The 12204-nt window shown below is 53.9% G+C and overlaps 1 protein-coding gene and 1 long non-coding RNA gene across 2 annotated transcripts in view; one reads left to right on the top strand and one right to left on the bottom strand.

Annotated features, from left to right (window-relative positions):
• Window positions 1-7998, bottom strand: part of CKMT1A (creatine kinase, mitochondrial 1A) — a 142620-nt gene extending 134622 nt beyond the window's left edge. The window contains exons 1-2 of the mRNA XM_069625172.1: window positions 7790-7998; window positions 6133-6358 (exon numbers count right to left, since the gene is read on the bottom strand). Coding sequence (XP_069481273.1) covers window positions 6133-6358; window positions 7790-7958 — 395 coding nt within the window. The 5' untranslated portion in view covers window positions 7959-7998. The remainder of the gene's footprint in view (window positions 1-6132; window positions 6359-7789) is intronic.
• LOC138504585 (uncharacterized) overlaps window positions 6252-12204 on the top strand; it is a 119174-nt gene continuing 113221 nt past the window's right edge. Inside the window, exon 1 of the long non-coding RNA XR_011279865.1 lies at window positions 6252-6388. This is a non-coding gene — a long non-coding RNA (uncharacterized lncRNA). The remainder of the gene's footprint in view (window positions 6389-12204) is intronic.

The following is a 12204-nucleotide window of genomic DNA, read 5'->3' as shown; positions in this document are numbered from 1 at the left end:
CCATGCACAATGCTCAGCTCATTGAGAAACCCTGCAGCCCTGTCCAATGCCCAGCTCATTAAGAAACCCTGCAGCCCTGTCCAATGCCCAGCTCATTAAGCAAAGCCTCAGCCCTGTCCAAGGCTCAGCTCACTGGAAGCCCTACCATGCCCAATGCTCATCTCAGAGAAACCCTGCAGCCCTTTCCAATGCCCAGCCCATTAAGAAAAACCTCAGCCCTGTCCATGCTCAGCTCATTAGGAAATGCCCCAGCCCTGTCCAATGCTCAACTCATTAAGAAATGCCCTAGCCCCATCCAATGCTCAGCTCTTTAAGAAAAAACCCTGCCGTGACCAATGCTCAGTGCATTAAGAAAACTCCAGCCTGTCCAATGCTCATCAAGAAACCCCCCAGCCCTGTCCAATGCTCAGCTCACTGGAACCCCTGCCATGCCCAATGCTCAGCTCATTGAGGAACCCTGCAGGCCTGTCCAATGCTTAGCGCATTAAGAAAAAAAAACTAGCCTTGTCCAATGCTCAGCTTATTAAGAAACGCCCCAGCCCTGTCCAATGTTCAGCTCACTTGAACCCCTGCCATGCCCAATGCTCAGCTCATTGTGAAACCCTGCAGACCTGTCCAATGCCCAGCTCATTAAGGACCCCTGTAGCCATGTCCAGTGCTCAGCTCATTAAGAAAAACTCCAGCCCGGTCCAATGCTCAGTTCATTGGGAAGGATCTCCTCCCTGTCCAGTGCTCAGCTCACTGTGAAAATTCCTGCCCTGTCCAGTGCTCAACTCATTGTGAAACCCCCCCCCCAACTCTATCCAATGCTCAGCTTATTAAGAAAACATGCAGCCCTTTCCACTGCTCAGCTCAGTGGGAACGTTTGAGTCCTGTCTAATGCTCAGCTCAGTGTGAAGAACCCCAGCCCTGTACAATGCTCAGTTCATTGCTCAGCTCCCCAGCCCTTTCCAGTGATCAGCTCATTGTGAGGAACCCCAGCCCTGTCCAATGCGCTGTTCATTGTGAAAACCCTGGGTTCTGTTCAAGGCTCGGCTCATTGTGAAGCTCCCCAGCCCTGTCCAATGCTCAGCTCGTTGTGAAGCTCCCCAGCCCTGTCCAGTGCTCAGCTCGTTGTGAAGCTCCCCAGCCCTGTCCAGTGCTCAGCTCATTGTGAAGTTCCCCAGCCCTGTCCAGTGCTCAGCTCGTTGTGAAGCTCCCCAGCCCCGTCCAGTGCTCAGCTCGTTGTGAAGCTCCCCAGCCCTGTCCAGTGCTCAGCTGGTTGGGGAAGAACCCCAGCCCTGTCCAATGCTCAGCTCATTGTGAAGCTCCCAGCCCTGTGCAGTGCTCAGCTCGTTGGGGAAGAACCCCAGCCCTGTCCAGTGCTCAGCTTGTCGGGGAAGAACCCCAGCCCTGTCCAGGGCTCAGCTTGTCGGGGAAGAACCCCAGCCCTGTCCAATGCTCAGCTCATTGTGAAAACCCTGGGCTCTGTTCAGTGCTCAGCTCATTGTGAAGCTCCCCAACCCTGTCCAGTGCTCAGCTCGTTGTGTAGCTCCCCAGCCCTGTCCAGTGCTCAGCTCGTTGTGAAGCTCCCCAGCCCTGTCCAGTGCTCAGCTCATTGTGACGCCCCCAGGCCTGTCCAATGCTCAGCTCATTGTGAAGCTCCCAGCCCTGTCCAGTGCTCAGCTCATTGGGGAAGAACCCAGCCCTGTCCAATGCTCAACTCATTGTGAAAACCCTGGGCTCTGTTCCGTGCTCAGCTCATTGTGAAGCTCCCCAGCCATGTCCAGTGCTCAGCTCATTCTGAAGCTCCCCTGCCCTGTCCAGTGCTCAGCTCATTGTGAAGCTCCCCAGCCCTGTCCAATGTTCAGCTCATTTTGAAAACCCTGGGCTCTGTCCAGTGCTCAGCTCGTTGTGAAGCTCCCCAGCCCTGTCCAATGCTCAGCTCATTGTGAAGCTCCCCAGCCCTGTCCAATGCTCAGCTCATTGAGAAGCTCCCCAGCCCTGTCCAGTGCTCAGCTCGTTGGGTAAGAACCCCAGTCCTGTCCAATGCTCAGCTCATTGGGAGGCTCCCCAGCTCTGTCCAATGCTCAGCTCATTGTGAAGCTCCCCAGCCCTGTCCAATGCTCAGCTCATTGTGAAGCTCCCCGCACTGTCCAGTGCTCATCTCGTTGGGGGAGAACCCCAGCCTTGTCCAATGCTCAGCTCATTGTGAAGCTCCCCAGCCCTGTCCGGTGCTCAGCTTAGTGTGGAGCTTCCCAGCACTGTCCAATGCTCAGCTCACTGTGAAACTCCCAGCCCTGTCCAGTGCTCAGCTCGTTGGGGGGAAGAACCCCAGCCCTGTCCAATGCCCAGCTCATTTTGAGGAACCCCAGCCCTGTCCAATGCTCTGCTCATTGTGAAAGCCCTGGGCTCTGTTCAAGGCTCAGCTCATTGTGAAGCTCCCCAACGCTGTCCAATTCTCAGGTCATTGTGAAGAACCCCAGCTCTGTACAATGCTCAGCTCATTGTGAAGCTCCCCAGCCCTGTCCAGTGCTCAGCTCATTGTGGAGCTTCCCAGCCCTGTCCAATGCTCAGCTCATTGTGAAGCTCCCCGCCCTGTCCAGTGCTCATCTCGTTGGGGAAGAACCCCAGCCCTGTCCAATGCTCAGCTCATTGTGAAGCTCCCCAGCCCTGTCCAATACTCAGCTCATTGTGAAGGTCCCCAGCCCTGTCCAGTGCTCAGCTCAGTGTGGAGCTTCCCAGCCCTGTCCAATGCTCAGCTCACTGTGAAACTCCCAGCCCTGTCCAGTGCTCAGCTCGTTGGGGAAGAACCCCAGCTCTGTCCAATGCCCAGCTTATTTTGAGGAACCCCAGTCCTGTCCAATGCGCTGCTCATTGTGAAATCCCTGGGCTCTGTTCAAGGCTCAGCTCATTGTGAAGCTCCCCAGCCCTGCCCAATGCTCAGCTCATTGCTCAGTTCCTCAGCCCTGTGCAGTGCTCAGCTCATTGTGAAGCTCCCAGCCCTGTCCAGTGCTCGGCTCATTGCTCAGCTTCCCAGCCCTGTGCAGTGCTCGGCTCATTGCTCAGCTCCCCAGCCCTGCCCAATGCTCAACTCATTGTGAGGAAACCCAGCCCTGTCCAGTGCTCAGCTCAGTGTGGAGCTTCCCAGCCCTGTCCAATGCTCAGCTCACTGTGAAACTCCCAGCCCTGTCCAGTGCTCAGCTCGTTGGGGAAGAACCCCAGCTCTGTCCAATGCCCAGCTTATTTTGAGGAACCCCAGTCCTGTCCAATGCTCTGCTCATTGTAAAAACCCTGGGCTCTGTTCAAGGCTAAGCTCATTGTGAAGCTCCCCAACCCTGTCCAATGCTCAGGTTATTGTGAAGAACCCCAGCCCTGTCCAGTGCTCAGCTCATTGTGAAGCTCCTCAGCCCTGTCCAATGCTCAGCTCATTGTGAAGCTCCCAGCGCTGTCCAATGCTCAGCTCATTGTGAAGCTCCCATCCCTGTCCAATGCTCAGCTCATTGGGGAAGAACCCAGCCCTGTCCAATGCTCAGCTCATTGTGAAGTTCCCCAGCCCTGTCCAATGCTCAGCTCATTGTGAAGCTCCCAGCCCTGTCCAATGCTCAGCTCATTGTGAAGCTCCCAGCCCTGTCCAATGCTTAGCTCATTGTGGAGCTTCCCAGCCCTGTCCAATGCTCAGCTCATTGTGAAGCTCCCCAGCGCTGTCCAGTGCTCAGCTCATTGTGAAGCTCCCCAGCCCTGTCCAGAGCTCAACTGATTGTGAAGCTCCCCAACCCTGTCCAGTGCTCAGCTTGTTGGGGAAGAACCCCAGCCCTGTCCAATGCTCAGCTCATTGTGAGGAACCCCAGCCCTGTCCAATACTCAGTTCATTGTGAAGCTCCCAGCCCTGTCCAATGCTCAGCTCATTGTGGAGCTTCCCAGCCATGTCCAATGCTCAGCTCATTGTGAAGCTCCCCAGCGCTGTCCAGTGCTCAGCTCATTGTGAAGCTCCCCAGCCCTGTCCAGAGCTCAACTCATTGTGAAGCTCCCCAACCCTGTCCAGTGCTCAGCTTGTTGGGGAAGAACCCCAGCCCTGTCTAATGCTCAGCTCATTGTGAGGAACCCCAGCCCTGTCCAATGCTCAGCTCATTGTGAAGCTCCCAGCCCTGTCCAATGCTCAGCTCATTGTGGAGCTTCCCAGCCTTGTCCAATGCTCAGCTCATTGTGAAGCTCCCCAGCGCTGTCCAGTGCTCAGCTCATTGTGAAGCTCCCCAGCCCTGTCCAGAGCTCAACTCATTGTGAAGCTCCCCAGCCCTGTCCAGTGCTCAGCTCATTGTGAAGCTCCCCAACCCTGTCCAGTGCTCAGCTTGTTGGGGAAGAACCCCAGCCCTGTCCAATGCTCAGCTCATTGTGAGGAACCCCAGCCCTGTCCAGTTCTCAGCTCATTGTGAAGCTCCCCAGCCCTGTCCAGTGCTCAGCTCATTGTGGAGCTTCCAAGCCCCATCCAGTGCTCTGCTCGTTGGGGAAGCTCCCCAGCCCTGTCCAATGCTCAGCTCATTGTGAAGCTCCCCTGCCCTGTCCAGTGCTCAGCTCATTGTGAAGCTCCCCAGCCCTGTCCAGTGCTCAGCTCGTTGGGGAAGCTCCCCAGCCCTGTCCAATGCTCAGCTCATTGTGAAGCTCCCCTGCCCTGTCCAGTGCTCAGCTCATTGTGAAGCTCCCCAGCCCTGTCCAGTGCTCTGCTCATTGGGGTAGAACCCAGCCCTGTCCAGTGCTCAGCTCATTGTGAAGCTCCCCAGCCCTGTCCAGTGCTCAGCTCATTGTGAAGCTCCCCAGCCCTGTCCAATGTTCAGCTCATTGTGAAGCTCCCCAGCCCTGTCCAGTTCTCAGCTCATTGTGAAGCTCCCCAGCCCTGTCCAGTGCTCAGCTCATTGTGAAGCTCCCCAGCCCTGTCCAGTGCTCAGCTCATTGTGATGCTCCCCGCCCTATCCAGTGCTCATCTCGTTGGGGAAGAACCCCAGGCCTGTCCAGTGCTCATCTCGTTGGGGAAGAACCCCAGGCCTGTCTAGTAATCCCTGCCTATCCCATTATCAGCTTCACGGGAAAGCACCTGCTGGGAGCCTGCCCGTTGACACTGGACAGGCACAGGCCCCGCTGAACGCTATGCGGTGTTCAGTATGTGTCACACTTGCGATGAGTGCCATCCCCTGCACGGTGTCCCGGCTATCACGCTATCATCACTCACGAAGCAGATCGGGAGGAGAGTCTCAGCAGGGGAAGGGCCACGGGTTGGCGCCCCTGCACCGGTCCATCAGTGGGACGTGCGCTCATTCGGCCTTGCGGCGCCGCCTGCTGCCCTATGGTCCCCCCGGCAGCCTGGAGCCCAGAGGGACCCACACTCATTGCAAGGCAGGGGTGAGTGAGTTCCAGCCAGCATCAGCACCGTGGGGTACCATGGGGAAAGAAAGGGGCCCCGGCGGGACCTGCGTCCTCTCCGCAGAGAGTCACCCACTGGCCTGCCCCCCCTGGCCTGCACCCACTGAAACTCGAGGTCTCCCAGGAACCGGGCGTTATTTCTTCTCACAAAGCCTGAAGCCCCGCGGATGCCACAACTTGAGGAGTGTTTGCTGTTTCATTAAAGCGTGTGGAATTATCATTTCTGGACCCCCCCCCCCATCACCCCCCACCGCCCCGCTGTCAGTCGTCCCCTTACACATGGGGTCTGCAGGGGAGTGGGGGTGCCAGCCTTGCCTCGTGGTGGGGGATGGGCTTTTCTCGGGTACTCCATGGAATTTTGATATGGAGGGCGGCTGTCTGCAGACAAGCGCGGGGTGGGGGGGGGGGGGGGGTTCTTACAGGTGTGCTGTTGTGCAGGGGCCAGTCTGCCTCGCCTATTAGTTGGGCACCTGATGCGGTGGTGGGGGTACGGGCCCTCTTACCCCTGGGGCCTGCACATATGTCATGCTGGGTTTAAATGAAGGGTATGGGGTCATGTAGCGTTACACAGGGGCTTTCTGAGGTGGGGTGTAGGTGTTAAACGTCCTCTGCTCTGCCCCTCCATCTATAAGGGGGCGCAGACTGGACCCAGGCCCCCCCGCCTCTTGTGTCGTGAGTATGAGAGACCCCCCCCCCCCGCCACACACACACACACACGTCATGCCAGCCGTCTCTTACCTGGGGGGGTACAGCCTCCGGAGGCGCTCACTCTCGGCGGACACTTTGTCCCGGCTCAGCAGGTAGCCCGTGGCCACCGTCCCGGCCCCCACGATGGCCAGGAAGCCGGCGGAGCGCTTGGAGGTCAGGACCCTGGAGAAGGCGCTGGCCATGATGGCTGCGATGCGGGCTCTGCGGCAGACAGGCAGGGGGGAGGCAGCGTCGAGGCCCGGAGACTGCGAGGGACCTGCGGATGGCGAGACAAGAGGGAGAGAGAGTGAGTGAGGGAGAGAAGAGAGAGGCGAGGGGGAGGGGGGGGGGGGGGGCGTGCGCGGAATACCAATAGCTGTGCAGAATGGGGGATTAAGGAGCAGTGCCGGGAGGGGTGACCTGCAAGGGGGCTTCTGTGCACAGATGGCCTTTACGCAGAGCACCCCCTACCTCAACACAAGGGGGGCAGGGTCAGTACATTGTAAGGAATTAGGGTCAGCGGAGCAACGAGAGCCCCCACCCCCAACAGCACACATCATTCCCACGCATGTCCCATCTCGCTGGGGAGGAAGAGGTTAGCCAGAGCGACCCACCCACCCCCCCTTTTTTTGCCAGTCCAGTTTTTTTTTTGTTCATTTTGTATTTAGGAATAGTTTCACAAGGAAAACCCCAAGACTGCAATGACCATAATGCAAAGAAAATAAACAAAACTTGTACTGACATCTCCGGAATGGCACGGGACATGTCTAAAATCGCACCCCTCTATACAAGAGAAGGTGTGGGGGTGCGTATAGTGAACACCCCCCCTACATAGCTCTGCCCAGGGAGGATTAGCACAGCACCCGTCAGGGGGGGGGCACTATCACTCACACACACCTCTACAGCACACCTCACAGGACACCACCACTCACACACACCTCTACAGCACACCTCAGAGGACACCATCACTCACACACACCTCTACAGCACGTCAGAGGGCACTATCACACAAACACCTCTACAGCACACCTCACAGGACACCACCACACACACACACACCTCTACAGCACACACACACAACTCTACAGCACACCTCAAAGGACACCATCACACACACCTCTACAGCACACCTCACAGGACACCACCACTCACACACAACAGCACACCTCAGAGGACACCATCACACACACACCTCTACAGCACACCTCAGAGGACACAATCACACACACACCTCTACAGCACACCACACAGGACACCACCACTCACACACAACAGCACACCTCAGAGGACACCATCACACACACACCTCTACAGCACACATGAGAAGACACTATCGCCAACACCACATACCTATCCCCACGGCAACACGGGGACCACTATCGCCACCACATACCTCCCCACAACACAATCCAGGGTGTATTATCACACACACACACACACACACACACACACACACACACACACACACACACACACACACACACACACACACACACACACACACACACACACACACACACACACACACACACACACACACACACACACACACACACACACACACACACACACACACACACACACACACACACACACACACACACACACACACACACACACACACACACACACACACACACACACACACACACACACACACCCCCCCACCCCCCCCCGCAAGCCGGGCGCCATTATCACTACCCCTCACCTCTACACAACGCTATCCGGGGAGCACTAGGCCGCAGCAGCACGATCGGACCTGTCGTGCTCTGGCCGCTCAAAGAAGACACTCGGGTGGGGGCGGAGGGGGCTGGTGCCTTTATCTCAGCATCAGGGACAACACACGCATCACCCCTGGCAGCAGCAAACAAACCCATGGCAACCGCCTTCAAACCCGTGCATTCCTGCAGCTGCACGTTCCTAGTGCACGTTCTACAGTGACGGGACAACAGCCACCCCCTCCCCCAGCCCCGCCCCAACCAAAAATGAAAACGTGAAGCAAAACGAAAAAAACGAGAGCAGGCAGCCAGCCACCAGCCGCTCTCCTGCACATAGCATGCAACATAAGATGGCACTGCCCCCCCCACCACCAAAGGTCACCCGCAGAAAAGGTACTTCATTAACACGTGTGTCTTCCAGAGAGTGCCAGACACTGGTTCGCTACCAGTAGGGCCCCATTAATAGTACACAACAACCACCCCGGGTGATGCCAATATCGCCACGGACCTTGGCACTGTGAGCGGTCACATAATAAACCCAATGTACTGTCTTTAGTTCTGCAGGACACCGCTTTCTCAGAATGTCATCTAGATGGCCATTTCTTGGCGTCATATGGCCCCATACAACCTTTCCAGTTACTCCATCCCATACTCTATCACAAAAGCTACCCCTAAATACACCCCTTCTCATTTTCAACCAGCAGTGACACACATCCTCGTCCACATCTGCAGAACACCTGTTACTTACAGCTCTGCACATAGGATTTTCAAGTGGGTGTACTCCATATTTATTGAAGATGGGAATTAAAGGATTTTTTAGGAAGTGAAAAGTTATTCCACCTTCCAATGTGGGTACTTTTTAGGTGAGTAAATATATTTTCGTATTCTAAAATTCTAAAACGGATATTTTTTGGTAATCCACGCTTCTTTGCACCTAATAATTCATAGACATGAAAAGATGCATGTTTATCTTTAAATTCCTCTTCAGATCAAGCAGTAAATATTAGCAGAACTCCTTCGTGGGGCGCTGATATGCTGATACCAATGATCCAAACATATTTGTGAAGATGTGGAGCTGGAAGAAGGGGCAGGCTCCTATGTGTCTGTATTTTCCTATTTTTTGTTGGGAGTATGTTAACGCATTATTTTTTTCTCGTTGAGATTGTGCGTTTGCCTGTTTTTATGGAATAAACGTGTCTGATACGCTGTTTAACTTTAGGGCTGGTTATACTGTTGTGTAACCCACAACACTGACATTCTCTTCCCACGGAGCAGTACTTGCCTTAGATAATTCTCTTCTTATGAACATGATGAAAACCTTTCCTTCGTTCCATTACATTGCGGATGGTATATCTGTGTGGTATAGTGCTCTTTCCAGTGCACTGGGATAAATTCAACCATGTCCCAAGAAAATAACTAGCCACCATTTTTAGAAATCAATGACGCAGTGAAAATGTCAATGGAAAACACCCAGTCCCTCTGACCACATTATTTAAAACCACAAACAATGAACTATCTGCATTTTGTGGCTTTGTTGATTGGCAATATCATATTAATGTCAACTTTCCACCAGGGCCCCAAGACAACCACAAGTTTGCATTGGTAGAGGATTGGTCTTCAACACGTTGTTAGTTGTCCTAAACACTGTCAGCTTCCTTGTGGACTCCAAGTTGCCAAATCTCGTGCTACATTGCCCTCTGAATGGCACAATTTCACAGACACCCCATGTTTGTACACGTCAAAAATGTAGCTATGTTAGCAAACTTGAGAGTCAATCTATCCCATGAGATCAACATGCCAAATTCCTATGACTGTTCTTCATCTCTGCAAAGGGTTAAAGGAAAGTCTTTCTATCTTTATGATGGGTTACCCATGAGCGCCAGGCATCTCCCCTCTTCCTGCACCTTGCCCACCTAACTCACAGACACCAATGCTATCTCAGTGCCTTCTCTTGTGAGCAAAAGCAGACATTTTTTTCCAGATTTCAGAAATTTGAAGAACATTCCATTTTCTTTTCTGGAATCTATGTTTTAAACCCTGTCTGGCCCTGGCCAACCAAGTCCCTCTCCAAAGTTCAGGGCACGTGGCAGTGGCACAATTATACCCATCACTACAACTCGGCACAGGGACAACAGCACATCTGTATTTGTGACTGCAGCACAGGTCAAGGTAACACAGTGTCGCCTCCCTTCAAGGAGCAGAGGATACGCCAATACAACACCCCCTCCCGCCCCCAGAGCTCTATGCAAGGCCAGCAGCATAATCACAGCTCAGCACTGAGGCATGAGCACAAGCATATCCCTCTCCACAGCTGTATGCAATGCCAGCAGCATAATCACAGCTCAGCACTGGGACTTGAGCACATGCATAACACTCTTCACAGCTCTATGCAAAGCCAGCAGCAAAATCACTGCCCTGAACTGGGGCGTGAGCACAAGCATAACCACTTCACAGATCTATGCAAGGCCAGCAGAATAATCACAGCTCAGCACTGGGGCGTGAGCACGTGCATAACACTCTTCACAGCTCTATGCAAGGCCTGCAACATAATCACAGCTCAGCACTGGGGCATGAGCACAAACAACACTCTTCACAGCTCAATGCAAGGCCAGCTGCATAATCACAGCTCAGCACTGGGGTGTGATGACGAGCATAACACTCTTCACAGCTCTATGCAAGGCCAACAGCAGAATCACAGCTCAGCACTGGGACAGGAGCACAATCACACCCTCTTGACAGCTTTATGCATCTTCACAGCTCTATGCAAGGCCAGCATCATCATCACAGCTCAGCACTGTGACAGGAGCACATGCAAACTATTTCACATCTCTATGCAAGGCCAGCAGCATAATCACAGCTCAGCATTGGGGCGTGAGCGCAAGCATAACACTCTTCACAGCTCTATGCAAGGCCAGCAGCATAATCACAGTTCACCACTGTGGCATGAGAACAAGCATAACACTCTTCACAGCTTTATGCAAGGCCAGCAGCATAATCACAGCTAGCTCAGCACTGGTACAGGAGCAGACCCATAACCACTTCACAGCTCTATGCAAGGCCAGCAGCATAATCACAGCTCAGCACTGGGACAGGAACACACGCATAACCACTCGACAGCTCTATGCAAGGCCAGCAGCATAATCACAGCTCAGCACTAGGGCATGAGCACAAGCACAACCACTTCACAGCTCTATGCAAGTCCAGCAGCATAATCACAGCTCAGCGCTGGGGCATGAGCACAAGCATAACCACTTCACAGCTATATGCAATTCCAGCAGCATAATCACAGCACAGCACTGGGGCTGGAGCACAAGCATAACACTCTTCACAGCTCTATGCAAGGCCAGCAGCATAATCACAGCTCACCATTGTGGCATGAGCAGAAGCATAACACTCTTCGTGGCTCTATGCAAGGTCAGCAGCATAATCACAGCTCACCACTCGGGCATGAGCACAAGCATAACCCTCTTCACAGCTCTATGCAAGGCCAGCAGCATAATCACAGCTCACCACTGTGGAATGAGAACAAGCATAACACTCTTCACAGCTCTATGCAAGGCCAGCAGCATAATCACAGCTCAGCACTGGTACAGGAGCCGACGCATAACCTCTTCACAGCTCTATGCAAGGCCAGCAGCATAATCAAGCTCAGCACTGGGGCATGAGCACACGCATAACCACTCGACAGCTCTATGCAAGGCCAGCAGCATAATCACAGCTCAGCACTTGGGCATGAGCACACGCATAACCACTCGACAGCTCTATGCAAGGCCATCAGCATAATCACAACTCACCACTGTGGCATACTCACAAGCATAGCACTCTTTACAGCTCTATGCAAGTCCAGCAGCATAATCACAGCTCAGCACTGGGGCTGGAGCACAAGCATAACACTCTTCACAGCTCTATGCAAGGCCAGCAGCATAATCACAGCTCAGCACTGGGGCATGAGCACAAGCATAACTCTCCTCACGGCTCTATGCAAGGCCAGCAGCATAATCACAGCTCAGCACTGGGACAGGAACACACGCATAACCACTCGACAGCTCTATGCAAGGCCAGCAGCATAATCACAACTCACCACTGTGGCATACTCACAAGCATAGCACTCTTTACAGCTCTATGCAAGGCCAGCAGCATAATCACAGCTCAGCACTGGGGTATGAGCACAAGCATAACCACTTCACAGCTCTATGCAAGTCCAGCAGTATAATCACAGCTCAGCACTGGGACAGGAGCAGACGCATAACCACTTCACAGCTCTATGCAAGGTCAGCAGCATAATCACAGCTCAGCACTGGGGCGTGAGCACAAGCATAACCTTCTTCATGGCTCTATAAAAGGCCAGCAGCATAATCACAGCTCACCACTGTGGCAGGAGCACAAGCATAACCCTCTTCACGGC

Source organism: Ambystoma mexicanum, chromosome 11, assembly GCF_040938575.1.
Source record: "Ambystoma mexicanum isolate Mex_15411 chromosome 11, UKY_AmexF1_1, whole genome shotgun sequence".
Classification (NCBI taxonomy): domain Eukaryota; kingdom Metazoa; phylum Chordata; class Amphibia; order Caudata; family Ambystomatidae; genus Ambystoma; species Ambystoma mexicanum.
Note: the sequence above shows the minus strand (reverse complement) of the source record. Positions and strands in the feature narration are given on the sequence as shown.